Source organism: Eucyclogobius newberryi, unplaced genomic scaffold (assembly GCF_026437365.1).
Source record: "Eucyclogobius newberryi isolate DKJ021-1_F unplaced genomic scaffold, fEucNew1.0.hap1 SCAF_21, whole genome shotgun sequence".
NCBI classification, from domain to species: domain Eukaryota; kingdom Metazoa; phylum Chordata; class Actinopteri; order Gobiiformes; family Gobiidae; genus Eucyclogobius; species Eucyclogobius newberryi.
In genome coordinates this window covers 12,819,113-12,846,153 of record NW_027315846.1, presented here as the reverse complement: position 1 = coordinate 12,846,153, position 27,041 = coordinate 12,819,113, and the positions used below count along the sequence as shown (strand labels likewise).

Here is a 27,041-nt window from a genome sequence, read left to right as displayed (position 1 = left end):
GTTTTTTAAATGACAAAAATGTGTAAATTATACATCTTGAAAAATAATGTACATGTAAAATAACATAAAGGCCTATGAGCTTTAAAATACATTGTCCATTGAACCTCACAATTATCATTCTGACTGATTATAATGCAAATGTAGGTTGTTTGATGACATGTATTACTTATTAGAGTTAGTTTAGCTTGATTTTGCTTTTGGATCAACAAGAATGAAAATCAAATGACACGTGTTTGTCACATTAGCCACAGATTTAGTTTAAACGGAGCGATATGATGTCTCAAAAATAATCTGAGGAATATCCGGCTGATCATTTAATGCCTGCAACTAACACTGTACACTTTCTTTCTTGTGGTTTAAATTGTGCTGGAAACTTAAACATGGGTTTGAGCTTCCTCTTTATAAAGGTGCCAACACTTTTCACCAATCAAATCATGAACTGTGAACATGAACTGTGGAAAAGTGCTACTTTTTCACAATGTAACAAACGTTTTTCTTTCCGCTTGTAAATGTTGCTGCCAAGATGGTCCAAAACCAAGGCCATCTTCTCTGACATCAGCAGGAAATATGAGTCCAAATAGTCACAAGGCTTAGTCACCTTTTACAAAAATAAACATTTATTATATAGGCACGTGTTCTGTACATCAGCAGTGGTTCAGTCAGCTAGAAAGAACATTAGGTTTTGTGTGGGTTACAAATCTACAGTGCGACTGCAGCTGCGCACATGAGACAGGGCACTTTGAAGTATTTGAAGTATTTGAGGTAACAGTGGTCAACAAAGGCAGCTATGGCATATTAGTGAATGAACATCAGCAAAAAATATTAAATTAGTGAGGGTGGGGATCGAATGTAGAAGAAAACGTCAACCTCATGAAATTTGGTTGAAAATATGAAGAGAACTACAGTATGTGCCCAAACAAAATATGACAGTTTACAATGACGTTTTAGCTGTTAAAAGCAACAATATAAAACGTGTTCGATAACATATTTATGCTCCATAAAATCTTGCTTTTAAAAGCTGATGCTGTGCTGAGCAGCTCACAGTGTCATTGCCAGGATAATTGACAGGATATAAAATACAGTAATTGTCAGTAGTGTCCAGTGATTGTCTTAAACATGTTAAACTGTAAGAGCTTCTTGGGAAAAGAAAACAAAAAGGGAAAAGTGCTCTTGTTTATGTTGTCCGTTCAGTGCATTCAAGTGCCATCAATATCAATAAATCTTTAAACGTCCACAGTTTGATTGACACTCGGCTTGTGCATGTGTTTGTGCTTACAAACACATAGTACATTTCAGGTGTAAGATAAATTATTTTGATTTTAGAAAATATGTTCAATGCTCACTGCACTGCCTTTCAAATGTCTAAAATATTTGTTGCATTGAAATTCCAAAATATATGTTCACCAGACTGAAATATTGTTTAAGATCAATTAAAAATCTGACTCATTTGATCTTGTAACAACATTTGCCCCTAAGATTTTCCAGAATTGAGTATCTCCTAAAGCTCAGATCCGTCTCGTGGGTAAATCAAGCTGTTGACACTAAAACTATTATAAAAATGTCCATTAAACTGTCCACTCTGTCCTCCACTGCTGAGCGTGTTGTAGTAAACTCCTCTGTTGAAGTGCAAGCTGGAGTCTCCATGCTCCGTTGCCGCAGTAACGTCCTGCTGCTGCTGTGGTGCATTGTGGGAAGTGTGGTATGGAGACAGGGCCGCCGTAATGTTCCTATTGGCCAGTTCGTTGACCAGTCCTATTGCCCCCTGTGATCTATTTGGAGAGCTGAGACTGGACATCGCGCTGTAGAAGCTGCTAAAACAGGGTGAGTTTGAGGTGTGTCCCTTGTGGTTTTGGTGGTGGTCTTCAAGTTCAGGAGAGGACTGTCCCAGCAGAGATGGTGGGCTATCGGGGGACTTGAGGGAGGACCCCACACCCGCAGGCCTCTCGGAGACGTCCTGGACTTTAGAGGCGCTCACAGAAGACACAGATCCAGAGGAGCTGGGGTCAGAGCGCCGCTTTCTTTTCCTCCTGAAGTTTCCATTGTCAAACATTTTCTCACAGTTTGGGTCCAGTGTCCAGTAGTTCCCTTTGCCTGCAAGGTGAAGATTTATTTTAGACCGCAAACCTTAACATTGATTTTTAGTTCATAGTTATTAAACTGCAGGTCAATAGATACAAATACTGCACAATTAAAATTTTGGCCAATGTGACATTAGTCCTCCATTTTAATTTTAATTAAATTTTAAGAAAATATTATGACAAATATGAAATTATCAACTTTATTGTGGTTATTATAGTATGTTATTGCAGCAGAAATATTTCTAAATCTCACATATATATATATATATATATATATATATATTTATATATTGTAAAGCAATAAAAGGCCCAATATAATCAATTAATTACCAAATAATATGATTTTTTAAATATTTAAATTGTAAGTACATGCATATTATGTTTAAAGTTGTCTGGTTTTGTATCCATAATGCAAACTCAAGCACACACACACATATATATATATATATATATATATATATATATATATATATATATATATATATATATATATATATATATATATATATATATATATATTTAAAAACAGTGGCACGTGTGCATTTTATTCCTCCTGCAAATTTGTGCATTTTAATTTAAACTGATTTGACTTAAAATCACACAAAATTCTTGCATTTTGTGAAATGTATTTCACAGGCCTGACAACGCATTATAGCATTTTTGCCTTTCAGCTTCACTTTTTTAGGCCCTAAACTTTTTTTAGATTAAGCACCAAACAGTTATTTTTGTTTTGTTTTTTAACATCAATAAAAAATATGTTTTTTTCTATTTTTCCCAATATTTGTATCAGTCAGATAAATTAACACATATATTTACTTATCAATGACTAAATATAACAAAAGGTGCAATTTGGTTGAAAAACAAACAAACTAAACAAACCAAACAAACAAACAAACCAAAAGCACTTGGAACATGACAAGAGGTCGGTTTACGCACCGGGGTCGTCCTCGTCTCTTGGCACCTTCTTGAAGCAGTCGTTCAGAGACAAGTTGTGCCGGATCGAGTTCTGCCAGCCGGCTTTGCTCTTTTTATAGAACGGGAAATTATCCGCCACGTACTGGTAAATCTGACTCAGCGTCAGCTTCTTGTCGTGCGCGTTCTGGATGGCCATGGCAATCAGCGCGGAGTAGGAATACGGCGGCCGCACCAGCTTCAGCAGCTCCTCCTGACTCGCGATGGACAGCCACCCGAGATCCGCGCCTCCAAACCCGGGCGAGTTGGTGAGGAACTGCCGCTGTGACCCGTAGGCCGGCGGGATGAACGGCGCCGGGCTGCTGGCGTGGTGCAGGTACGCGGCGGACGTGGAGTTCACCGCCGGGCCATTGAGCCACAAGTACGGGTTGGCGGACGAGGCGTAGTCCCCGAGCGCGTGCGGGCCGTATCCCGGGGGCCTCTGCGCGCTCTGGACGCTCTGCTGGTGGTGGTACATGGAGCTGAGGTTGTCACAGTAAACCGCGGTCATGTCCTCGCCTTTTGCGGGCGCAGAGTGGGGTGTAGAGGGGTTGTTGTGCTGCTGCTGGTGCTGGTGGTGCTGGTGCGGCTGGTGGTGCTGGTGCGGCTGGAGAGGGTCTATGGAGTTCATCCCAGAGTCACGGGGAGACGAGAGGCGTAAAAGTGTCTGTTAATGAGCGGGAGGACGCACTGGGGTTTGGAGTGAGTTGGATCAAAACATAAAGGCTCGCGGGGAGCGCGGCCACCACGAGGACGGGAATAAGACAGGAGCCAATAGGGAGGCGAGGAGGGGAGAGGGGGCGTGGTCAAGTTCATTCAGCAAAATACTTCTCGTCCTCTCAATCAGCAGTGAAGTCACGGTGACTGACAGCAGAGTACAATGTGTTAATCATTACATAGTATTTTTACATACATTCTGTGTAAAGTGTAGCCATACAAGGTGTATTTGAATATATCATTATTTAGAAATTACCATGTTATTGAGTTATTAATCTGAGGAAAGTATGTTTTTAAATATATGCATTTCTTGAATAGGCTTTACTTTGGCTGGGATCCAGAATCCATTATTATTATTATCATTATTATTAATATTCAAATTCACATCATTCATATTCTTATGATTCACATTATTATTGATAACAATAACAATAATAATAATATATACTGTAAATCATAAAATACTCTCTGTCTGTGGCGTGTGTTCCAGGCACACTCAGTTTTTGGAATAATGTCATGGCAATGGCAGCAACATGGAACAGCATTAACTGAATTACACAAGGAAAATGAACAGAGAAACAAAACACCCACTTCTAAGTTTGATCATAGTCAAACCTGTAGCTTCAAAAGGCTTGCAGTTCTTGGCAATAACTTCCCATTGGCTACAAATGATTCGATAAGCGTTCTTGTCCCACTTGGACGGATTTATTTGTGTCTTATGGCGCCATCTATTGCTGACTCAAGACTAACGACAAGCACAAAATTAGTATTTCTTTCTGATCACAAGATGGAGCCGTCTTCCTGTCGTTTCACAGAGAGGCTGGAACGAGTCCCAAAATGTGGTGCCAACAGAAACCACAAGAGGGAGACAAAGACGGGAAAGCTATCCTCTTCATTCATGTGTTTTTTTGTGAATGAAGTTCTTGCCTCAGAGATTATCATTGTGAGCTTGCAAAAATAGGTTGGAAAAATTAAGATTTAGAAAAAGCATCTGCTCAAGGTGAAGTATCAGGCTTCAACCTAGATTTAGACACATTTTATTGAGCCACAACGAAAATGACTTGGACAGAGTAGCATCTAAAATGATAATAGTAGTCTAATATATATATACATATTTGATATTTTAAATGAATTAGCAGCGACATAACACACAATTCTGGGCCCCAGGTACAAACCATCTTGGTGGGCCCACTCTACATGTTCTCTATGATAAATATGACCGATCTCTAGTCTCAGTTTGAACTAAATTACATAAGAAATGAATGGCATTGAACAAAATATATTCATATTATCTTCCATCTCTTATTTGATCGAACCAATATGACCTCCCTAACACAGCCTCCCCATCTCTCCATCTCTCCCCATCTCTCCATCTCTCCCCATCTCTCTCCATCTCTCTCCATCTCTCCACCTCTCCATCTCTCCCCATCTCTCTCCATCTCTCTCCATCTCTCTCCATCTCTCCCCATCTCTCCATCCCTCCCCATCTCTCTCCATCTCTCCCCATCTCTCTCCATCTCTCCATCTCTCCCCATCTCTTCCCATCTCTCTCCATCTCTTCCCATCTCTCTCCATCTCTCCCCATCTCTCCATCTCTCCCCATCTCTCTCCATCTCTCCCCATCTCTCTCCATCTCTCCATCTCTCCCCATCTCTTCCCATCTCTCTCCATCTCTATCCATCTCTCCATCTCTCCATCTCTCCCCATCTCTTCCCATCTCTCTCCATCTCTCTCCATCTCTCCATCTCTCCATCTCTCCCCATCTCTCTCCATCTCTCTCCATCTCTCTCCATCTCTCCCCATCTCTCCATCCCTCCCCATCTCTCTCCATCTCTCCCCATCTCTCTCCATCTCTCCATCTCTCCCCATCTCTTCCCATCTCTCTCCATCTCTTCCCATCTCTCTCCATCTCTCCCCATCTCTCCATCTCTCCCCATCTCTCTCCATCTCTCCCCATCTCTCTCCATCTCTCCATCTCTCCCCATCTCTTCCCATCTCTCTCCATCTCTCTCCATCTCTCTCCATCTCTCCATCTCTCCATCTCTCCCCATCTCTCTCCATCTCTCTCCATCTCTCTCCATCTCTCCATCCCTCCCCATTTCTCTCCATCTCTCCCCATCTCTCTCCATCTCTCCATCTCTCCCCATCTCTCTCCATCTCTCCATCTCTCCATCTCTCTCCATCTCTTCCCATCTCTCTCCATCTCTTCCCATCTCTCTCCATCTCTTCCCATCTCTCTCCATCTCTTCCCATTTCTCTCCATCTCTCCCCATCTCTCTCCATCTCTCCATCTCTCCCCATCTCTTCCCATCTCTCTCCATCTCTTCCCATCTCTCTCCATCTCTTCCCATCTCTCTCCATCTCTCCCCATCTCTCTCCATCTCTTCCCATCTCTCCCCATCTCTCCATCTCTCTCCATCTCTCCATCTCTCCATCTCTTCCCATCTCTCTCCATCTCTTCCCATCTCTCTCCATCTCTCCCCATCTCTCCATCTCTCCCCATCTCTCTCCATCTCTCCCCATCTCTCTCCATCTCTCCATCTCTCCCCATCTCTTCCCATCTCTCTCCATCTCTCTCCATCTCTCTCCATCTCTCCATCTCTCCATCTCTCCCCATCTCTCTCCATCTCTCTCCATCTCTCTCCATCTCTCCATCCCTCCCCATTTCTCTCCATCTCTCCCCATCTCTCTCCATCTCTCCATCTCTCCCCATCTCTCTCCATCTCTCCATCTCTCCATCTCTCTCCATCTCTTCCCATCTCTCTCCATCTCTTCCCATCTCTCTCCATCTCTTCCCATCTCTCTCCATCTCTTCCCATTTCTCTCCATCTCTCCCCATCTCTCTCCATCTCTCCATCTCTCCCCATCTCTTCCCATCTCTCTCCATCTCTTCCCATCTCTCTCCATCTCTTCCCATCTCTCTCCATCTCTCCCCATCTCTCTCCATCTCTTCCCATCTCTCCCCATCTCTCCATCTCTCTCCATCTCTCCATCTCTCCATCTCTCCCCATCTCTCTCCATCTCTCTCCATCTCTCTCCATCTCTCCATCTCTCCCCATCTCTCCCCATCTCTCCATCCCTCCCCATTTCTCTCCATCTCTCCCCATCTCTCTCCATCTCTCCATCTCTCCCCATCTCTTCCCATCTCTCTCCATCTCTCCCCATCTCTCTCCATCTCTCCATCTCTCCCCATCTCTTCCCATCTCTCTCCATCTCTTCCCATCTCTCTCCATCTCTTCCCATCTCTCTCCATCTCTCCCCATCTCTCTCCATCTCTCTCCATCTCTCTCCATCTCTCCCCATCTCTCCATCTCTCCCCATCTCTCTCCATCTCTCTCCATCTCTCCATCTCTCCATCTCTCTCCATCTCTCTCCATCTCTCTCCATCTCTCCCCATCTCTCCATCCCTCCCCATTTCTCTCCATCTCTCCCCATCTCTCTCCATCTCTCCATCTCTCCCCATCTCTTCCCATCTCTCTCCATCTCTCCCCATCTCTCTCCATCTCTCCATCTCTCCCCATCTCTTCCCATCTCTCTCCATCTCTTCCCATCTCTCTCCATCTCTCCCCATCTCTCTCCATCTCTCTCCCATCTCTCCCCATCTCTCCATCCCTCCATCTCTCTCCCTCTGTCGCAGCCGCAGGGTAATTGTGCCGCTGTAGCACCAGGAGTCTCTCTGTCTGACTGTAATGCTATAATATCGGGGTTAGCTTCAACAATAATCCCCTCCAGCTCATCGCACGTCACAGTAAACCCAACTAGGAGAACGTGAGACAGGGGCACTCTGATGTTTTTCCGCTTTTGAAGAAGTTTATGAATTATTCTTTTATTCTTTACTTTTGAGGGGCTTTTGGGGAGTGAGAAGAAATGCGGACGTTCAAAGTGACTGCAGCCACATAAAGCAATGATTTGTAGTTTTCTTCAGCATGAATTGGTGTGGGTTTTTATGGCTGTGTGAAATGCAATGGCAATAAACCAAAACATTATTACATATGAAGCAACTGACAGAACAAACCACAGAAACGCATGGGAAAGAGTTAGGCTAGATGAGGAAAATGGAAAATGTAATGGCCATAAAACAATATATTATGCTTTATTAGTCATATTTGTGTAGTTTTTAAATAGGTCTTTACATCAAGTTTGAAATATACTTTTGGTCATGTTTGAAATAGAATGGGAAAGAGTATAAATCAAGATAGTTTTGTCTTGTGTTTTGGCGGCATCTGGTGGCAAAGCCTCAAATTTCAAGTGGCTGCAGCGCTAGTGCAGTCTTTTTATAATATTCTCGTTAGCGTACTATAAGAAATTGTGTCAATCTATTGTAGTTGTGAGTTGGAAAAAAAGGATCTAAGCACTTATGGACTGTGGAAACTTTTTTTCTCATCAATGCTCATGTTGTACGTTGCCAATGGCGCTCACACGGAGGTTAGCATGCAGCCCAGTCATAGATCAGTGAAGGCCAGAGCTGCAAATATGTCAATGCAAAGAGCTTTTTTTCATATGTTTTTTCTGAAACATTTAAGGCATTGAGGAGAGACACAAACCGCTGCTGTTGCTCCTGGTCTATTTCAGTCAGATATTTATGCCCTGCGCTTGAGGCCTACGTGAATCCGCCACTGTTAGACCGATGGAGAGCGTTTACTCAGGAAGTCATGGGAAATAAACATGTTCAGTTATATCTCTGCAGCCTCAGTCAAGCAAACACACACAGACCATAGACTGTTGGGAAAATGGAGCCAGTGAGGGGAGTCTGTGCAGAAAGAGAGCCATTCACTTGTACATTTAGGCACAGGTTGGGGTTGGTTGGTTTGTATGTATTTTGACATATGATTCAGGATAACCCATAAACAATTATACATTAAGCCCCTACTTAGCTAAAAGCGTACCTGGAGCCATAGCGATCCTGCTTTGGAATCTACTACTTTGGACCGTGCCGCTCTGTTCCAAAGCAAACCAACAGAAAGATGGCTTTACATTCATACAAGACAAACAAGAGACCAAAACAAAAAAACAGAAAAACAAAACCATTTTAAAGTCTACTGTTTACTTGTCTCTTTCTCTTGCCAGAATGAAATGCTTGCGGTCATATTCTATACTTCTCCAAGACATGTGAAGTACCCACAGAACTGAACTGCTCCGTGTCAATGCCGCCTGCTATGAAAGTCTGTCTGTACAAGCTGGTATGTACCGCTATTATCTCATCGCATATGTCTGACTCCAGACTGGTCTGTTTATGAAATTGAACATTGTACAACAATAGAAATAGGCTATATGGGCCACAGAAACCAGACAGAACATGCAACAATGTTAGTGTATTTGTAGAGCACATTTTGTACAGAAAGCAACACAAAGTGCTTTACAGGGGAAACAATGCATTACAATCATGAAACAGATAAAGACATAAAAGAGAAGACAGAAGATTACGTTTACATTTAAATAAGATAGATGATGATGGAAAGAGTCCGTATTTAGGCCCAGGAGCTCAGTGCTGGTTTTAGATACCACTGGAGTAGGTTTGATTCCTTTTACAGGCAGGACTGGAACAGCATGGTTCTGTGACGTGTCATCTAACTTTAATATAGTGTTTTGCGAGGACAGCTTCTTCAAAGACTCTCCTTCATTCTATAGTTTTTTCCCTCTCGACATAGTCTCACGCCGAGGACCTTGACTGAACAAAAATATCTAGCTGGAGTAGAAAATATGCACTTTCAATATTATTTTAAACAGTTTAAGACTTTACTACTACATTGTTGATTCAAAGTCCAAATAGAGTCATACTTGATACCTTAGTTACAGGCCTATGGCACATGGCCCCTTGTGTTGTAACGAGTAGGCGATGCTTTCTCTGTTTTAAATTCACTGTGAGTCATTTGAGTGAAAAAAAATAAAACAGGCTTTGTCTTCTAATGACTTATTTTACAAATGACTTTGTGTCTAAAACTGCACACAACATCATTAACAGGGGCATTCTTATTCTAATCTCCCCCTAAGCTTTTCGAAACACTTTCCTCTTTGTAAGCTCATTGGAGGGAGAGCCACCTGACCGCTCTGTCCCGTCCAAAACCCCTCGTTTGGGGTGGTCCCGTACAACATCTCCAAAAGCACGTCCCGTCCTCTTTATGTGGTCCAACTACAGTCCTGATGCCAGCTCCTTTTCCTTCTCTCCTCTCACAAAAAACAACTGCTTTTTGTTGACTTTTCTATCGTCAGAGGCGCTTGTAAGAAGTTGTAGCTTATTTGGGACTCACAGGAAGAGGGTCTGTACAAATATAGCAGGTGCAAAGACAAGAGTCAATGACAGCTTTGTCCAGATTGAAGATGTATTACAAGCGGGTCAAACGTGTGCCCGTCTGCCATTTGGGAACCTGGACAAGAAGTCAAGTGACAAGTCAGGGTCTTTATAGTGGGCTGTGTGTGAGCAACATAGTAGTAAGAGGCATGTTTTAGTATTCGCACCTGCATGTTCTATTATGTAAGAGTAAATGAGATCTGTAATGTTATATATATGTTAAAAAGAAAAAAGAGGCTGTCCAATAATACATTTTAAACTTTAAAACAACAATTCTACATAAAACAGGGGCCAACTGGCCTGTAAATAACACTTATTCTAATTTGAAAACAAAGCCTGGAGGTCCCTTTCTGCAACATACAATTTTATCTAATTTTCATTACAAAAACATATCATGGAGTTGCCTAAAATAATAATAGAAAATATAGATGAGCGGGATTACCTCTAACTTTTTTTCTGGACAGGACTATTAACCATATTGCAGAGGAAGTATAGAGTAACCATGGCACAGCCCAACCAGACAAGGTTGTAGAAGTATGAGATACGGATGAAGAGCGAGAAGTCTGGCATTTTTAGTGTATATATGTAACCAGTCTATACATCATTGCAGTATAATCACACAAAATCTTTATTATTTTTGTTTAATATTGTGTTCAACTTTGTTTTATTTGTTTTATTGTGCTGTCAGTGTCCTCCAGCCCCTACTTCTTCTCCTTCGTGTGTTCTCCTTATAAATTTGACGGTCGTGACTTCCTCTTCCCTTTTAATATCTCTGTCTCGGGAAGAGGTCAGTCATCCATCCATCCATCCATCGTGTCGTCCTTTATGTTTTATGTGTTGTATATTGATTTAATTGTTGTTATATCCTTTTTTAGTTTGGGCTGGATTTGCCTCGTGGCACATGTAAACTTGTTTGGTGTTTTTCTGTTAACCAGTTGACAAGAATAAACGGAGGGTGCCTACAAAAGATAAGCCGTGTCTCGTGGCTTTCTACACATCACATTCATAACACATCGCAGGAACAATCCGGTCACATATATTGTAGGAGGTGATCCATCTGCCATAGACGAACACAGTCTATATCGCCACATTCAAATGAGATTCTACTGCATGCTTTCTGCACTGAACAAGCATTCAACTGTTTCAATAAAAAATACACATAATTTTGACTCACTAATTAAGGATCATATCGTTTTTTGGGTCTACAATAATTTAACTCTTTGTCAATTTACACAGCCGTAAATCATCCCGAATGAGAAATGTCCCATGTGTGTTGCCATGTTTTAAAGCTGTAATTGGAATGGATCCACATTCTAATCCAGTGTGATATTTGGCACTGCCGCGATACGCCTGTGTGAAGATCAGGTCCCGCTTTAGCCTGCAGTGATTTCATGGGGCTTTGGGAGTGACCTCTGGAACAACGGAGACCCTGTGTGGGACGGTCCCAGCTGCACTCACCTGTTCCACTGTCCTGTAAAGCGCTCATTCACCAAACGTTTACACCAACACTGTGTTACTGGACCGCTTTAAACGATGCTTATCATAAGGTGTTTAGCTGATATAAATGTTCAGTAGGCACACATCCTTATATGAATACCCCATCAATTACCAGTAAAGGCCAAAACCAAATCACATATCTTTTATTTTCAAAGCATTATCATGTTACGTAACATAATGCACCAAGCACAGGGTCATTCGTTGCATTGTAATTTTATGAAAACTTTTGCAATTATTTACATTTAATACCATTCGGTGTTGTGTCATTTTGAGGACATTTGACCATTCAGAAGTTATATTTTGTTTTTAAACTATTAATTGCTTAAATACCACTGAAACCCATTAATAGTGAAATCCTTCAGTAACATTAACTTTACATTGTACCATAACATTCCTCTTAACTAGCTTTCTTCTAAAATTATACTCAGGTCACAGTATAATTGTCAATTAACAAAAAAATCTCAACATCCCAAATGTATAATCTATACTTTAATCAGAGCAGGCCATGACATATATTTGGTGTAAACATTTAATCATCATCGTCATCATTGGTGTTGTTGAGAAGAGAAGCAAACAGAACAGCTCCGAATGCAACGGCCGCGACTCCTACCATTGCTGCCCCTCCAATCTCAACAGCGTTTTTCACCTGGAAGATAAAAAAATAAATATTTATAGTTGATTTCTGCTTATAGCTGTAGCAGAAGTTGTAAATTCTCAAGTGTTAAATGTTTTGTTGAATTTTTCAAGTGTTAAATTTTAAATGATTAATTTACAATTCAGAATCTTTCATCATGTTGTTAATCAAGATTTTTTTTGTTTGGAGATTTTGTATAATCACGTTTATTCAGAAAGACATCTGCTTCTCCTCTGGACTGGGTTCAGTGTGACTGGCCCATTGTTCATGCTCTGACAGTGTGTGATCAGCTCATCAGTGCAGAGTGCAGACAGGGGCTCTTCTTCACATGAGCAGAGTTTGTCTAATACAACCAGCTCTTTCACTTTACATTTAAAAAGTCTGCACTGCAATTGTTCAACACAAACAATCTAATCATGACTCTAGAAATTGTTTATTTTGCTTTGTTTCAAGGAGAACTGAGGAACATGTTACTGTATTAAATGTCTTTGTAAGTCCCTGAGGGTTAAATATGTATTTGAGGTGTTTGAAGTGTACGTCGTCTCCCCCTGCTGTCTCTGGGCGGGAAACAAGCCTATGCTGTGAAATCCTAGGATACGCTCTTTTTTAAAATTTGTATTTGGTAATGATAAAAAAATGTATCTTACTGCCTTATTTCGCTTTTGGGTCTGTTCTCTGAGAGTGTATTTTCACAAGGAAGCTGCAGAGGGAGCTCTGTCACTACAGTTACTTGGTTCTGCTATAAAAAGGTGTGAATTATGTATGTTTGTGTATTTTGATTTAAATTGGATACCATAGCCTTGAATAATGTATGTGTAAATAGAATACCCTAAGCCTAAACTGTCAATCAATAACATGTAGTAATAAAAGTGCCACTAGGTGGCAGTAGACCTGTGTTTGCTCCGTTATGCACCTTCCTGATATTGCATTTCAGGCAGGCACAGCTTATACTTATATAATATTGTGTTAAATTGTATTAACTTTTGCTTGAAATATTGACTGAGGAACAAAGTTCGACATATAAATCTAAATTGCAATTTTATAGGCGGCAAATAATAAATAAACTAAAAATCTTGTTTTAATATTTAATGCAAAATAAAACAATGACCCTGGAGCTTAACCAAAGTATCCATCCCTAAGTTTCAGGGCATATTTGCATGATTTGAAATGGACCTGCTAGAAATCTAATATCCGTGATAACATTATAGGTAGTGGTTATGATCTTGATTTTGCATATCATCCTGGACTATAGCCTCACCTGTCTGGATTCTGGTTTGCCGTAGCGCAGAGTAGTGACAAAGTGTTCACAGTTGTATCCAGCCAAACTATAGGGCAGCACTCGTCCCACCAGCTTTAGGGCGTCCCTCACAATGTAGCTTGGGTGCTTGGCTTCATATCTGTGGTCCAGGAGGTTGTTGACATTGTAACGGTGCGGTCCCACTACGTCCCAGATCTTCTCACACTTCACCTCGGCACTGCTGCTGTCCAGGTACCGCACCAGGTTACCAAGACCTAACACATCACCATCTCCATAGGCTAAGGACACAACAGACATAGAGTATATTATTTAATTAAAAAGACATGAGGTTTTATACATTAGTTTGAATTGAACTGATGTGATTTATATCCAGATGAACATAAATGAACCACAGGCCTATAACAGTTACTGCTCCACTAACTCCAAAGTGACTTGTTTCCCAGATATCACATTACGTTTATATAAAAGAAAGTATGACTTACTTGGTGGGATCAAATGGACCACTTCATTTTGTCCAACGTAGACGGCCCAATGTTCATATGACCCTCTGTGAATCTCGATCAGGTCCCCAGGCTTTGGAGGGTTATCAAACTATAAAAGAAATATTCATACAGTTACAGCGTATTTTTAAATGTTTGTGAAATTATGATTTGTTCAAAAGGAGTTTGTACCCAAAAAAGTTTCACTGATTTAAAGTCATACAAAAATGTAGCCGTCCCTGGAACATCTCACCTTATCACTTTTTTCAGCCGCACAAATGTACTCAACAATACGCACAAAATACTGCATTTTCGACACAAACATTGACAACTGAAGGACAAATCTGATGCGGACTCACCAGTGTTGGGGCCATGTCTTCTCCTGGCAGTCTCTGGAGCAGCCTCTACTTTATAGCAGTGCAAATGAAACTCACGGCTTAAGTTTCAGAAGCGGCAGAAGTGTTGTAATAAGTGCTGGAAACACCTAATGCTAACAACCACTGACAAGGCAACTGATAAACAACTATAAAAGCTGGATGAATCATTAACTTCCAATACTGGGAATGATCAGAGGCAGGAGGGCAAGTTTCTGTTCCTCTGAAATGCAACGTCACATATCGAGTCTGATGACAAAAAAAAAGAAAAGAAAAACTATACAAAATGGATACAATTTGGAAGATTTAATATGAAGTATTTTAACGCCTTCTAATATCATCAACACAAACTACTAAATACACAGCCAATAAACACTAGAAGAGCAAAGTTACCGCACACACACACAATTTAAGGGGTGAAGAGGGTGAGGACAAAGCAGGGTTTGAAATGGTGCTTGATTGTCCAGAGCTGGTGTGGAGAAGAGCACGCTCCATACTCGACCAACAGGCATTAGTAATAACCCTTCTACTGCATACAGTACGGGCTGCCACTACTACAAGCTTCCAATGAAAGTACGCCACTGTTACCCACAATAAAATATTGTTTTGTTTTGTTTCGCTAAATATGTATGATGGGTTTTTTGTGGGTTTTTATTTCTACTTTGTACACCACAGGATATTCTACGTTGAACACTGAAAAGATATAATAGACTGCCTGGGGAATGTTCTGCAGGGCGGACATTGTGGGAGGAAAGATGCCTTATTACTAGAACATGTGCAAATGAAGCGAAACACCCCTCCAAGTATATGTTTTTGATGAAGGCCCATGATTAAAAGCTAAAAAGTATTTAATTTTTCCACATGATATGCCCCAATATAATTTGATTTTTATGTGCACTTTAACACCAAAAGTGTGTAAATACATTATATTATATAAGACCTGAGCCATATGTGTACTTATGACATCTCTTTTGTACAGGAACAAGCCAAATCTCTCATTAATCACAAGAGGAAGTCCTCACTTGGCACGAGCCCTTGTCCAGTGCAGGATGTTTAGAGAGTCCCTCACTCGGATATATTCACTTTTATTTTATTATTAAATACATCTGGATTACACTATGCCCTTGCCAAGAACCTCCTTTTTACACAGCCGCCTCTGTTGGAGACTGCTCTGGGGTTCTTCACTTCATGGAAAGCAGACACAAGCCAGAGACACCCGACACCTCCATCCATCTCTGCTCTGATCCAGAACACCGGCTTGACTTATGTGATGTTAATGCAAACTGTTCACCCAACTTTAAACATAAACCTGATTATAGATGTATTTATTGTGCTTGACTATCAGCACTTTCTTATGGCTTATGTAACTTTAAACACAAAGTTTATATAATAGATTTTTGGTTCTTGGTAGAATACATTGAACATGAAAATAGGTTTTCATCAGTTTTAGTTATACATCAATAGGACTTTTTCAGTGCGCACAAGTTAGTAAATTGTCCATGCATTTATTTAAAAAAGAATATGGATTACATCTGAATCTCATGCCATGATTTGTATTTGGCAGTTGAGTTGCTCTTACTCTTGCCTGAATGGAGGATGACTCTCCTGAGCTAATTTTTGTTTCATTTATAACATTTATAAGATTAGTCTCCTCTGTAATAAACTGTCAAAATAATGAAAACATTTGCTCGCCGGTGGTTTATGGCATTAAAATGATAATAATAATAATGAATACACAAATACATTGTAAAAATATGCCAAATTTTGTCTTTTGTCGCTCATGTCAATCATTTGTGTCACGTTGCTTCTGTTTAGGCCAGTCGACTCACAGTAACTTCAGTTCCTGTGTAAACTTTGGACCCCCTGTCAGCAGATCCTGACTCCACTTGCGACTGCATTGTTCTTTCTCGATTAAATTAGCTCTTCCTTCAGGGCAGAGAATCACTGAGTAAGCATCGTCTGCCTCGTCTACTGCCTTCTCTTCACTGTAGCGCTCGTGCTGCTTCTCCTGCCGTCAATACATTGAAAAGGCTTGGAAAAAAAAGAGTAGCATTAGCATTTCAAAGACAGACATCAAACGCAGCATGTCTGTCCACTGTGAGATCTAACTTATGCGATCAATGCAGTAGGATTAAAGACATGTTACAGCCAAAATATTCCCCAAATCAAATACAAGAAATATGAGTTGAAGGGCAAAAAAGCAGATCAGATTAAGTTCAAAAAGACAAAGTCATTGACATATTCCTTACCATCAGAACATTAGAACATCTAGAACAGTCATAATAAATAATAAATTAGTCCCACACACAGAGCTACTCTCTGATAATGACACTCCAGATAAAATGGACACAGGTAACTTTGTGTTGTACTTTTGAGACTCTGTGAGATCTCCTAACTTCTGCACTTCCCCAGCAGTAATTGGAGTGATGAAGATGGAGCTACAGGAACTATGTCCTTGACAAAGCATTGGAACAAGTCCTGAGTTCTTTTCAAGGCAGCAACAGGAAATTGGAACAAATAGTTCAACATTTTACTGAATATATATTTTTAACAGAGTTACTGTATAGTGTCTCTTTTAAGTACATGCTAAAATTAACAAAACTATTATTCTGAAAATGAAAATTCAAATACGTTCTATAAAAGACTGTATGTCACTTTCATAAAAAAAATCCATCCATATTCTTCAGCTTATCTGGGGCAGTGTGACCAGACTTCCCTCTCCTCAGACACTTCCTACAACTCCTCCAGGGGGATCCTGAGGCGTTCCCAGACCAGCACGGGTCTTCCCCGGGGCCTCTTCCCGGTGGGACATGCCTGAAACATCCGGAACAGATGCCTGAGCCACCTCAGCTGGCTCCTTTCGACATGGATGAGTAGTAGCTCTACTCCGAGCTCCTCCCCTGTGACTGAGCGCCTCACCCTATCTAGGGAGCGCCCAGCCACCCTGCGGAGGAAACTCATTTCTACCATCTTGTCCTGTCGGTCAATACCCAAAGCTCATGACCATAGGTGAGGGTAGGAACATAGATTGACCACCTGTCCATCTCACGTTCCATCCTTCCCTTACTCGTGAACAAGATCTCGAGATACTTGAACTCCTCCATTTGGGGCAAGGACTCCCCACCCACCTCTGTAGGTGTCTTGGACACTCGGTTGAAGAGAGGGGCAGAGCTGTCAACCAATCACAACCTCGTAGTGAGTTTGATCCGCTGGTGGAGGAGGAAGCCGGAGAGACTTGGCAGACCCAAGCGCATCGTGAGGGTCTGTTGGGAACGTCTTGCGGAGCCCTCTGAGAGCTTCTCCCAGTTCCTGAGGGAGGCTGGGGGCATTGAGTCCGAGTGGACCATGTTCTCCACCTCCATCATTAAGGCAGCTGTTCGGAGCTGTGGTCGCAAGGTCGCAGGTGTCTGTCGCGAACCCGATGGTGGACACCGGAAGTAAGGGATGCAGTCAGGCTGAAGAATGAGGTCTATCAGGCCACTTAGGCTTGTAGGACTCCTGAGGCAGTTGACAGGTATCACCTGTCAACTGCGCATCTCTGCTCGGCTTGCCCTCTCCAGGTGGGTGTGGAGTGTATTCAAATTGGGCTTGAGTATTGAGCAATTTCTCTAGTGTCAAAATTACTTGTTAAGTTATTTTTGTTAAGTTACAATGTTGATTGCTACTAAATGTTTACTTACAATCCTATTGGCATCTAAGAGAACAATATTAGTCTTAAAGGCCTAATGGACGATTTTTCACCGATTTGAGAACTCAAGCGGAAGCAGAGAAAAGCCTCGTTGGTACACGTGCGTTTGTTTATTAGCGCGACGGATCACATCGCATCTCGCGTCTCCATAGATTTCCGTCTCTTCAGAGTCAGCTCGAACTGTCTTTCTGTCTACTGTCTTAATTTTGTCCCGTACACTGAGGTAACTATAATATCCATGCGCTTAGACACAGGCAAACGTGCTGCTCTCCTGGGGACGAGCCAGACGCAGCTGCAGGTGAGCGGTAGGTGAGTTCTATGATTGATACGTGGCAGGACTAATCGGCCGTTCACGCCACGAGGAAATGAAACTCAGATTTGGCGCCACAAAAATCTTTCATTCCACCTTTCATTTTTATTGCCTAAAAGAGAAAAAATATTGAGAATCAAAACTGAGTTAAGTTTTAACATCTATGAAAACAAAATTCATCTTCATTTCCAATGCCTGAAAAAGAAAAGAAAAGTATTTGCAAGTATTTAAAGAAATCCCAGTACTACAAAACTTGTCTTGCTCTGGAATTGTCCTGAACCTTTGGAAGCTGGGCGCGTCCCAAACAACACAGGCACCCCGATTCATAAATCACCCAAGTGTCTGGGTGGCAGAAGTCATGGATCATCCTACAATGGTGTCATTAAAGCCAGATCAATCCGAAAATGCCACCTCTGCTCGGGCCCTGCTCAGGACGACGATCCCACGGTGTGTTCAAGGAGGTGGGAAAAACCTTGACGCGCTTTGTGGTGTTTGCTAAAGCTACTGCTCATATTTGCACAGACACAAAGCCACGCTGGTGTCTCTGGCACCCAATGAAAGACGGTTTTACAGCAAATTACCCACAAAAGTCTGCTCTTCCCCAAATGCAACCGGCCAAATTTGAGAAAAATGAGATGCCAGTTGTCATGGTGATCGGCCCAGGAGAGAAGGGGTGAAAGGTTGTTTACTCTGGGCATAGTTTACATCAGGGTGCCCTGGCATAAGAGTGTTTGGGGAATGTTGAAAGATGGGTGAAAAGCATGTCAATGTGATAGATAAACATGTCATTATGGGGCTTAAATTCACAAGTTGATTCTAAAGTCATTGAACGGAATTAGTTTTTGGGATGTGTAATCATGTCTGTATTTCTTTGTGACACTGTAGAGTTTATAAATATGTTCAATATGTATCCAGGTATTAGACAACTATATCAAGCTAGTCTTTTGTTTGTCTCTGATGTTCAACTATGACAAATCTTGAATCACTGACCCAGAAATCTTGGCTTCCCCTCTTTATAAATGCAGATTTTGAGTTGTCTTTCGAATGACCACAAGCAAAATTTCACAGATTTACATTATAATTCATTTCGGACTAACTCATGGATCATTTTCCATTGATGCTATGTAATTCTGACATAGCTCACACCATTTTTCATGCTGCCTTTGCAAGGACGTTTCACCATCACTCATCTATAGTAAATGTAAATCACACTACTGTTTGAAGACTCCACCAACTGTGAAAACAATGTCCTCTTACCCAGATGTTCTCCCATTACTGAGAACCTCTTTCATGCCAGGGCCTTGTTGACGTGATGCCAGCTACTGTTGAGCTGTCATCTCCAAAACTCAGAGGACAAGCCAGAATGAGTCATGGTAGTAGCAGCAGAGGATTATGGGCGATCAGAAACAAGCTGGTGGTCTCCTACATAGACTCTGGTCCATTCAGAATCAGACAAAATCAGGTTTTAACTGTCTATGGAGGACAGACACTGGGCAGCTGTATTGAATCCAGGCTCATTATTACGCTTATTTTCAGGCAATAAAGTAATATGTTTTTGTCCACCCTAGAGATGTATTATAAAGGCATCTATTGGTTTTTGGGTGAAAATGAGTCCATTGTTCATTATTTGCATCTAATTACAGTGTTTTCCCCCCTTGTGAAGCAGGAAGCGCGCTGTTAGCATAGTTGTTGTTGTTGTTGTTGTTGTTGTTGTTGTTGTTAGCTTTACCATCATGGTGAATAATTAGGATACAAGGAATGCATTAGGTAAGTGGAAAAAACATTGGGATTGCTGCAAATACTTGAAATAATATAATTATTCTATTTTTCATGTTTTTAAGACAGTATAAATCAGGCATTTTTTGAAGTGACAAAACGAATAATTTGCTGTCTCTCGTAAAATCCGTCCGTACACGTTCCATTACATTTGAACATTTTTTTAAACAATTACACCACCATCTCCATCTCTATCGCCATCTTTACAGAGACATACAGAGAGAGGAGGATTTACACAACCCAGGTGGGAATTAAACCCCCAACCACCAGCTTCAGATGCTGCTGGCTTGACCATTAGGCCCCTGAGAATCCAGACCAGAGCCTTATACAATACAATTATGTTGGACTCTTCACAGTGCCACTCATGATGTAAGTGTGGACTGGACAAATGGACTTTTCACGTGACTTTACGCACACACATACATTTACTGTACATAATATCAAGTTTATATTTAGCTAAACTCACAACACTTGTTACAGTGCATTGCTCAAATGTATTTCTCAAACCTATTTCCTCTTATGTCTGGTATACTTTTGTATATTAAAGTATGGGAACAGAAGCCACAAAGCTAAACAAAGTCCGGACTTCATTGGCTTGTCGCTTCGAGCAGCAGAGGGCAGGAGATGTTTCACAGAAATGTCCTCCTCCTGTCTCCCTGTGGTCTCACGAGACAGCGCCTCCAAGTGACACCCATATTTTTGTCGGAAAGGTGCCCCACGGTCTGTTGCGAGGGAAAGTATGCCAAACTAAATAAGGACTAAACGAGAAAGGGGTGGGGAAAGTGCACTTCTTGTCTTTGTTACAGAAGCCAGTTTATGACAGCTACAAGTAAACTACCAAGATTCACGTTTGTATAGGCTGCTGACAAGTTCAGGAAAATGTATTTAAGATGATAAAATGCTTTTTAAAGTGACTTACATTTGCTTTTGAACCAGCATCACAGGACCCAGCTTCATTAACGCTGGTATAGGTCAGGAGGATAGATGATGAACGCATTTGGCATGTTTTGGGGTCCCATGTTAATAAAAAAGTAGCTGAAATATATATTTTGTCAGTGCATTTAGTTGTGAAGCTGCTTATGGCACTTACATTCTTCCACGTAAGGCTTTGTATGCATGTTGTTTTTCATGAATTACTTGCTCCATACAGAACATAGGTGGGAGTCGGCGACATAAAGCTGTCTTTCATACCTTGTCTCGAGGTATTTCAGTTCTTCTTCTTAGTTTTTCTTTGAAGAAGTTACTGTCGTGTAGGTGTGAGAATGAAAAGAATATCACATCATAAAAAGATGCAACTCGTCTCAGAAATTGTGTTGACCTCAATCAATGAAAGGTAATTAAAAGTAGGTAGTGCTGCAATAGGAAACGCTAGAATGATCTTCCCATTTCATAACAACCAAACTGTCCCTGAATGCCCCGTGTCTTCAGGAGCGATGTCACGTGTCTCAGCAAACAGATTGCATCACGATGTTTCTGTCGGAGCTGTTAAATAAAGCATTGGTCTGTGTCAGAAACAGTTTGAAGTCACTGGTGAATGTTTCCATTAAACATCAAGGAAGGCTTTTGAACAGGACTTTAAGGAGACGCCATTCCACCAACTTTTTACAATTAAAAATGTTCTATTTGATTTAATTTGTTGTGTTAATCAATTTAGACATCTTCAGTTCTCCAAAAACATGGTATACCTTCCTAATAAAAGTTTTGAAGAATAAGTTTCCTGTCAACCCTCACCGTTTCATTGTTAACCACGTCTCTGCTCTCCCCTCTGTGGGACGCTTTAGCGGAACGTGCCCCTGTCATGTCTGTGAGCGGTCAGCTGATGTCCTGTTTTGACACTTCCCCTCTGTGTTAACAGTCGATGATGGATCACCCCTCATCTTCTCCTGCTGCAGAAGAGCACGATTTGCTCGCAGGCCGCCTTTCTGTGCCCATGAAAAGCTTGACTCCCCTTCTCTGTCTATGAATGGGACGTTTCTGGGCCCGAGCCTGCTGTGGGCCGTTCTCTGTCCCACTGACGGATGGCTTGGGGTTTATTGAACAGGATCCAGGACATCGTTACCGAGTCGATTTGACAGGGCTCGGTGACTGCCGGGGTCCTGTGGGCTGTGAACACTGCTATAGAGTCTGAACAGCTGCAGGGAGAGAGAGGGGGAAGAGAGAACGACTGAACACCTGCAAGAAGCACACTTTTTCATCTACTGCAGTCACATGAGAATCAGTACAAACCTGTGGGGTTATATTCTGCAGTCTTTCAGAGGTAGAGATGGACTGGCCTGGTTTAAATGAATGCTTAGATTCTAAAAAAGAGCTTTACCGTGGTCTATTATTCATTCACTCGACAGCTCGACTGATTCATAGAAATATTGTCAATTGTCAGCACCGGTCTCTCTAACTACCACCGATCACTCAAACATCACATTCAGACAAATGCAAGGTGTAAGACACAAGGGTTAACAGCAGCCTTCTGGATTTAAGATGATCACTTTGCTGGTCAAGTTTCTAAAGTTTAATTTAACTTTATTTCCCTCATGAACACTTAACGCTGCCACTTTAACAGTTATTAAAAAAATAATAAAAAACTTTCAATGATTTGTGTGATTCTGGCCAACTGTAAATTGTGTTTTTTTTAATTCAAAATGTTATGCATGCCCTTGTTGATGTACTTTACTACTGTTATTATTCATTGTTGTATGTTGCACCTTGTGAGTTCTGTTCACTGACAATGGCAATAAACCCTGTTCTGATCCGGATTCTGCATTAAAACTGTATTTTTTGTATATTCTTGTGTGTCCACCCTAATTTCTGGCCTGACAAGCCAAAAACACACACTTAGACAACACTTACATTTAAAACAATTTGGTTTGGATGGAATTGTATCTTGTCTTCCCGATTTCAAATGAGCGTGATTGACAGGCGGACTAACCAATCAGAGTAACACAAGGTCCAATCAAACATGGTGGTTTACGAGGGAAAACGGAAAATAAAGTAGCACAGAGATCAGCAGAATCAACAAGCGATGCACTAAACTCTGTAAAGCTCAGGTAAAAGAGGTTATATATAGTTGTTCTGAAAGTTGTTTGCATTTGAGAGACACGTGACACAAATTAGCGGCTGTGATTGGACCATCCCAAGTTAAAAGAGAGTGTTTATGGCGTCCTTTATGGTCCGGGTCCAGACGCTTCTGCATTCAGACAGAATGTAGAAGGGATTGGCTGGTCTGGCAACCTAATACAGCCCAAGTTGAATTCACTCCATGACAGAAGCTTATTGTTAGTAGTTTGGTTGTTGTGTTAAGGCAGGAGAGAACAAATGACCAAAAACAATCCAACTTCCTTTGCACTTTTTAATTGCCTCCCCTTTTTCTTAGTCTGTAAGATTTCTAATTCTTGTTATGGAACAATGCAGGCCCGGTATGGACTTTATCTAAGCAAAACAAGCGCTAACCTTTTCAAGTCAAGGTTGCCAGCAGCACAAGTGGCTTTTGAATTGCGCTTATGGAGGTCAGAAAACAGGGCGGCTTCCTCTTCACTCCTACCACTCCTGTATAAAGTACTTTTATCAGTCTGCAACCAGGGTAAATGTACTGAAAACTGCAGCGCTGCTATTCTGCTCTGCTACTTGAAGAAGATGAATGGCTTGTGGTGGGTTACTAAGCTTATTTAGAATAAATAAAGCAGTAAAGTAACACTGAGTCAACTACAAACTGCTGTGAAGACTGTGCCTGCAATCTGACAAATTGCATTAGGATTATGACATTGTTAAATTGTGAAGGGTGAAATAAACCAGAAACGTAACGTAAATCTGTGTTAATACACTTGTTTCTGATGAAAGCCAAAAGCAAACTGTCTATATTTGTTCATGTAATACTGGGTTTGGCTGAACTCAGCTTGTCAGTTATGCTTTTAGGAGTTTACTTTCTTACTCTTTGGTGACTTGAGTTGGAGTGTTATCCAACTGACTCAAAGTTTGCTTGCTAACTTGACAGTTTATCCCCCCAGATACATATTTTTGACTATTTTTAATTGTCAATTTCTATGGTAATGTAGTGCTGTACAATATGGGGATAAATTGTTCTCTTAAATGCCAACAAATACACATTTCCCCTCCCGCACCACTTGTTGGTCAGCCTCAGTCATGCTCTGAGTGAGTGACAGGTGGAGTTCACCAATTTCAATAGAGCATAAACTGATGAATTTAGTTGCCTCTTAAAGCCACAGATACAACGATATTAAGTTTACCTGAATCGTGATCAAATTGAAATTGTGATCTTCATTTTGTTCATCATCATTTTGGAAATCCACGCATAGAAAACCCACAAAAACCATGCCAACTCCACATAGAAGAGAGGGAGGCTGGCAAACAAACCTTCAACCAAGTATGAATCCAGATCAAACCGTTAGATTATACAGCTCTGAATGATATATTCACTTCGTGTACATTTTCTCTTCCCGCTTCGCTCCTCAAACTCTCTTCCGCAGCTGCTCTATGTAATGAGCCGGCGCAGGTTAAGTGCAGCATGTATTACCAGCACACTAGCCATTGGAGACTTGAACCTCTGACCTCCTGTTCATTAGCATCTTCCTCATCTTCCTAATGCACTCAGCGGGGACTTGAGCTCCTCCGCGATCATCTCTTCACTCTGCCGAATCAAAGCTGACTTTTAATCACACACCTGTAGAATAAGGAGATGGGAATGTGTAATGAATCTGAGGCGGGCTGTCGGAGAAGCAGCGGAGTCTTGTTCCCGTACATCGAGGCTCTTAAAAGCTAGTGTGAGGTGACAGTGACAGAAGGCATCATGGGAAATAACAAGTGCGCCGTGTCAAACAGGCGGAGGCAACGCGCACCTGTCACAATTCAAAAACTAAACTTCTTCACACAAATCTTTGTTTTTTTGTAGAAATGTGTTGGTGTTAAAATGGTGATATCCTTATTATAGAAATCAACAGCAACAATAGTCAGATGTCTGATGTGAAACTGTCAAATCCATGTTAGATGAATCACTTTTAGTTATTGTGGGTACAGAGTAAATCAAGTTTATTATCTAAATAATAGAGAGATACTAACCTTTTTATTTTATTTTGAACCATAATATAAGCAAACAGAAGACATCATCAAAAGGGGACTTCATGTGATTAAATATGGAATCTTTAATAATTATAGCATGATGAAGAACATAACTTTAAAATAAAGTTCCTTATTTAACTATTGTATTAAGGCGTTAATAAGTACTAGTTATTTGCTTATGAGCATTTACAACAGTTTGTCACTTGGTTGGAGAAATTAGTTTGATAAGCAGCTTATTAATGCTCTTACAAACTTAACTCTTTTATTTGAAAAATGGTCCTCGTGCTTTGCCGGTAGTGCAGCGGTTAAGAGCGTTGGACATGTGTGATTGCCCCGTTGTGGTTTCGAGTCCAGCCCTCAGCATCTGCCACCCCCCCCACTTTTCCCTGTTTATTGCATTGGACTTTGCCATGAAATATTTAATATCTGATCATAATTTCTAAAAGGAAAATGCACAAATGCTATGTTGAACATGATGATTTCTCTTGGTCATTAGACCTGAGAACTCATTGTATTACAAAAAAATCTGCATTTAACAATATTCATTTTAGCTGCCCATCATTTGTCTTAAATATGATTCATGGGTCTGTAGTGACATCACACACTCGCTGCTTCTGCATCTTGAGGACGAAAGCCACATGCTCACTGTGGGCTGTAGCAACTAAACATCTTAAAACAGAGGAGTCCTCTTCTATAACATCTCCAAAGACCCAGTTTTCAATTTAATTTATTCTTTTAACAACATATAAGTCAGGTGACCCATAGATTGCCAGAGGGATATCACATGAACGCAACTTTTTATGATTTTTTTGCCAAAGTTATTTCCATGAAACTATGGTTTTGTTCAAAATAACTTTGAATTGCAAAAGAGAAAATGACAGTAGATTCTCCGTTATAGTTATGACTGACTTTGCACAGCTTAGCTCGCTTGTCTTCAACAGACACAAACATCTTATTTAGGAGAGAAGTCTGTATCAGCGCGGCTGCAGTCTTTCTGTTCCTCTTGATTTTCTGTCCGGTACAAACTAAATATAGTTTTAGACCTTATTTTTGTTATTAAAGAGTTGTGGCTCTAGGATCTAATACATTTGAGATGCTTTGAGTTCCTACAGGAGTAAATCTCATCACTTCTCATGCTTTTTGCCTCCACATTCAGAATGCTGTGATGTGATCTGTATAAGCTCTGTACAGTCTTGTGACTAGACTCTAATTGGATAGTTTGTCTGAATTGGCCGGCTGTGTAAACATACTAAATAAAATCTGAGTTGGATCCCATATGGCCTCCTCTGTCTCTCCTCCATGCACCTGTCCTGTTGTCTTCAGCCCCTCACACCACCATGTCCCAGGATGGATAATCCAGTGCGTGCACAGCAGTTGTTGCTCTTGGTGTAAACATTAGTATTGGCAGTGGTCCATTCGTCCTGCCATCCAACAGCTGAAGCAGAACAGGGCAGCGCCGGGGCTGATGGGAAATCAATCACCCTGTTCTCTTCAGGACGTCCCGCTCTCAGACATGTGTTTAACTCTCTTCTCATGCACAGGGGCAGACTTCCTAAAGCTGCACACTGTCAGGTCTGTACAGACACTTTACATAACACTCTTAACACATCTGTCAATGTGAATCACAAGCAGGAGTTTTGAACAGCTAATGCAGTCACTCTTTCAAAATGTTTTCTTCTTTTCTAATGTGCCCACATATCAAATGTTTCCCTTTTAGAGCTCTACAGCAAAAAACCTGATTCAATAATGTGCAATAATTCACAAAATAATTTGTCATGCCAGATAAAGTGCTCTTCATTCATACAGGGATGGATTATTTGATGTGAACAAATCATTTGAAGAAGATTACTCTGATAGGTAATTTGTTATTATTGACAACATAGCATATTAAGCAGTTGCATCTTAGCTTAATTAGATATTTTT

At 41.0% G+C, this 27,041-nt stretch overlaps 2 protein-coding genes across 2 annotated transcripts; both read right to left on the bottom strand.

Moving 5' to 3' along the window:
• Nucleotides 1-599: 599 nt before the first annotated feature.
• On the bottom strand, nucleotides 600-3,763 carry foxi2 (forkhead box I2). The gene is made up of 2 exons (XM_072458182.1): nucleotides 3,015-3,763; nucleotides 600-2,091 (listed from the first exon to the last, which is right to left on the bottom strand). Exons 1-2 carry the CDS (start codon nucleotides 3,658-3,660, stop codon nucleotides 1,499-1,501), a joined length of 1,239 nt encoding a protein of 412 aa, XP_072314283.1. The 5' UTR covers nucleotides 3,661-3,763; the 3' UTR covers nucleotides 600-1,498.
• Nucleotides 3,764-12,049: 8,286 nt separating this feature from the next.
• Nucleotides 12,050-14,391, bottom strand: LOC140370479 (phospholipase A and acyltransferase 4-like). Its single transcript, XM_072457645.1, has 4 exons — nucleotides 14,263-14,391; nucleotides 13,907-14,015; nucleotides 13,425-13,702; nucleotides 12,050-12,178 (listed from the first exon to the last, which is right to left on the bottom strand). The coding sequence occupies exons 1-4, from the start codon at nucleotides 14,275-14,277 to the stop codon at nucleotides 12,062-12,064; spliced, it is 519 nt and encodes a 172-aa protein (XP_072313746.1). The 5' UTR covers nucleotides 14,278-14,391; the 3' UTR covers nucleotides 12,050-12,061.
• Between the last annotated feature and the right edge of the window lie 12,650 nt (nucleotides 14,392-27,041).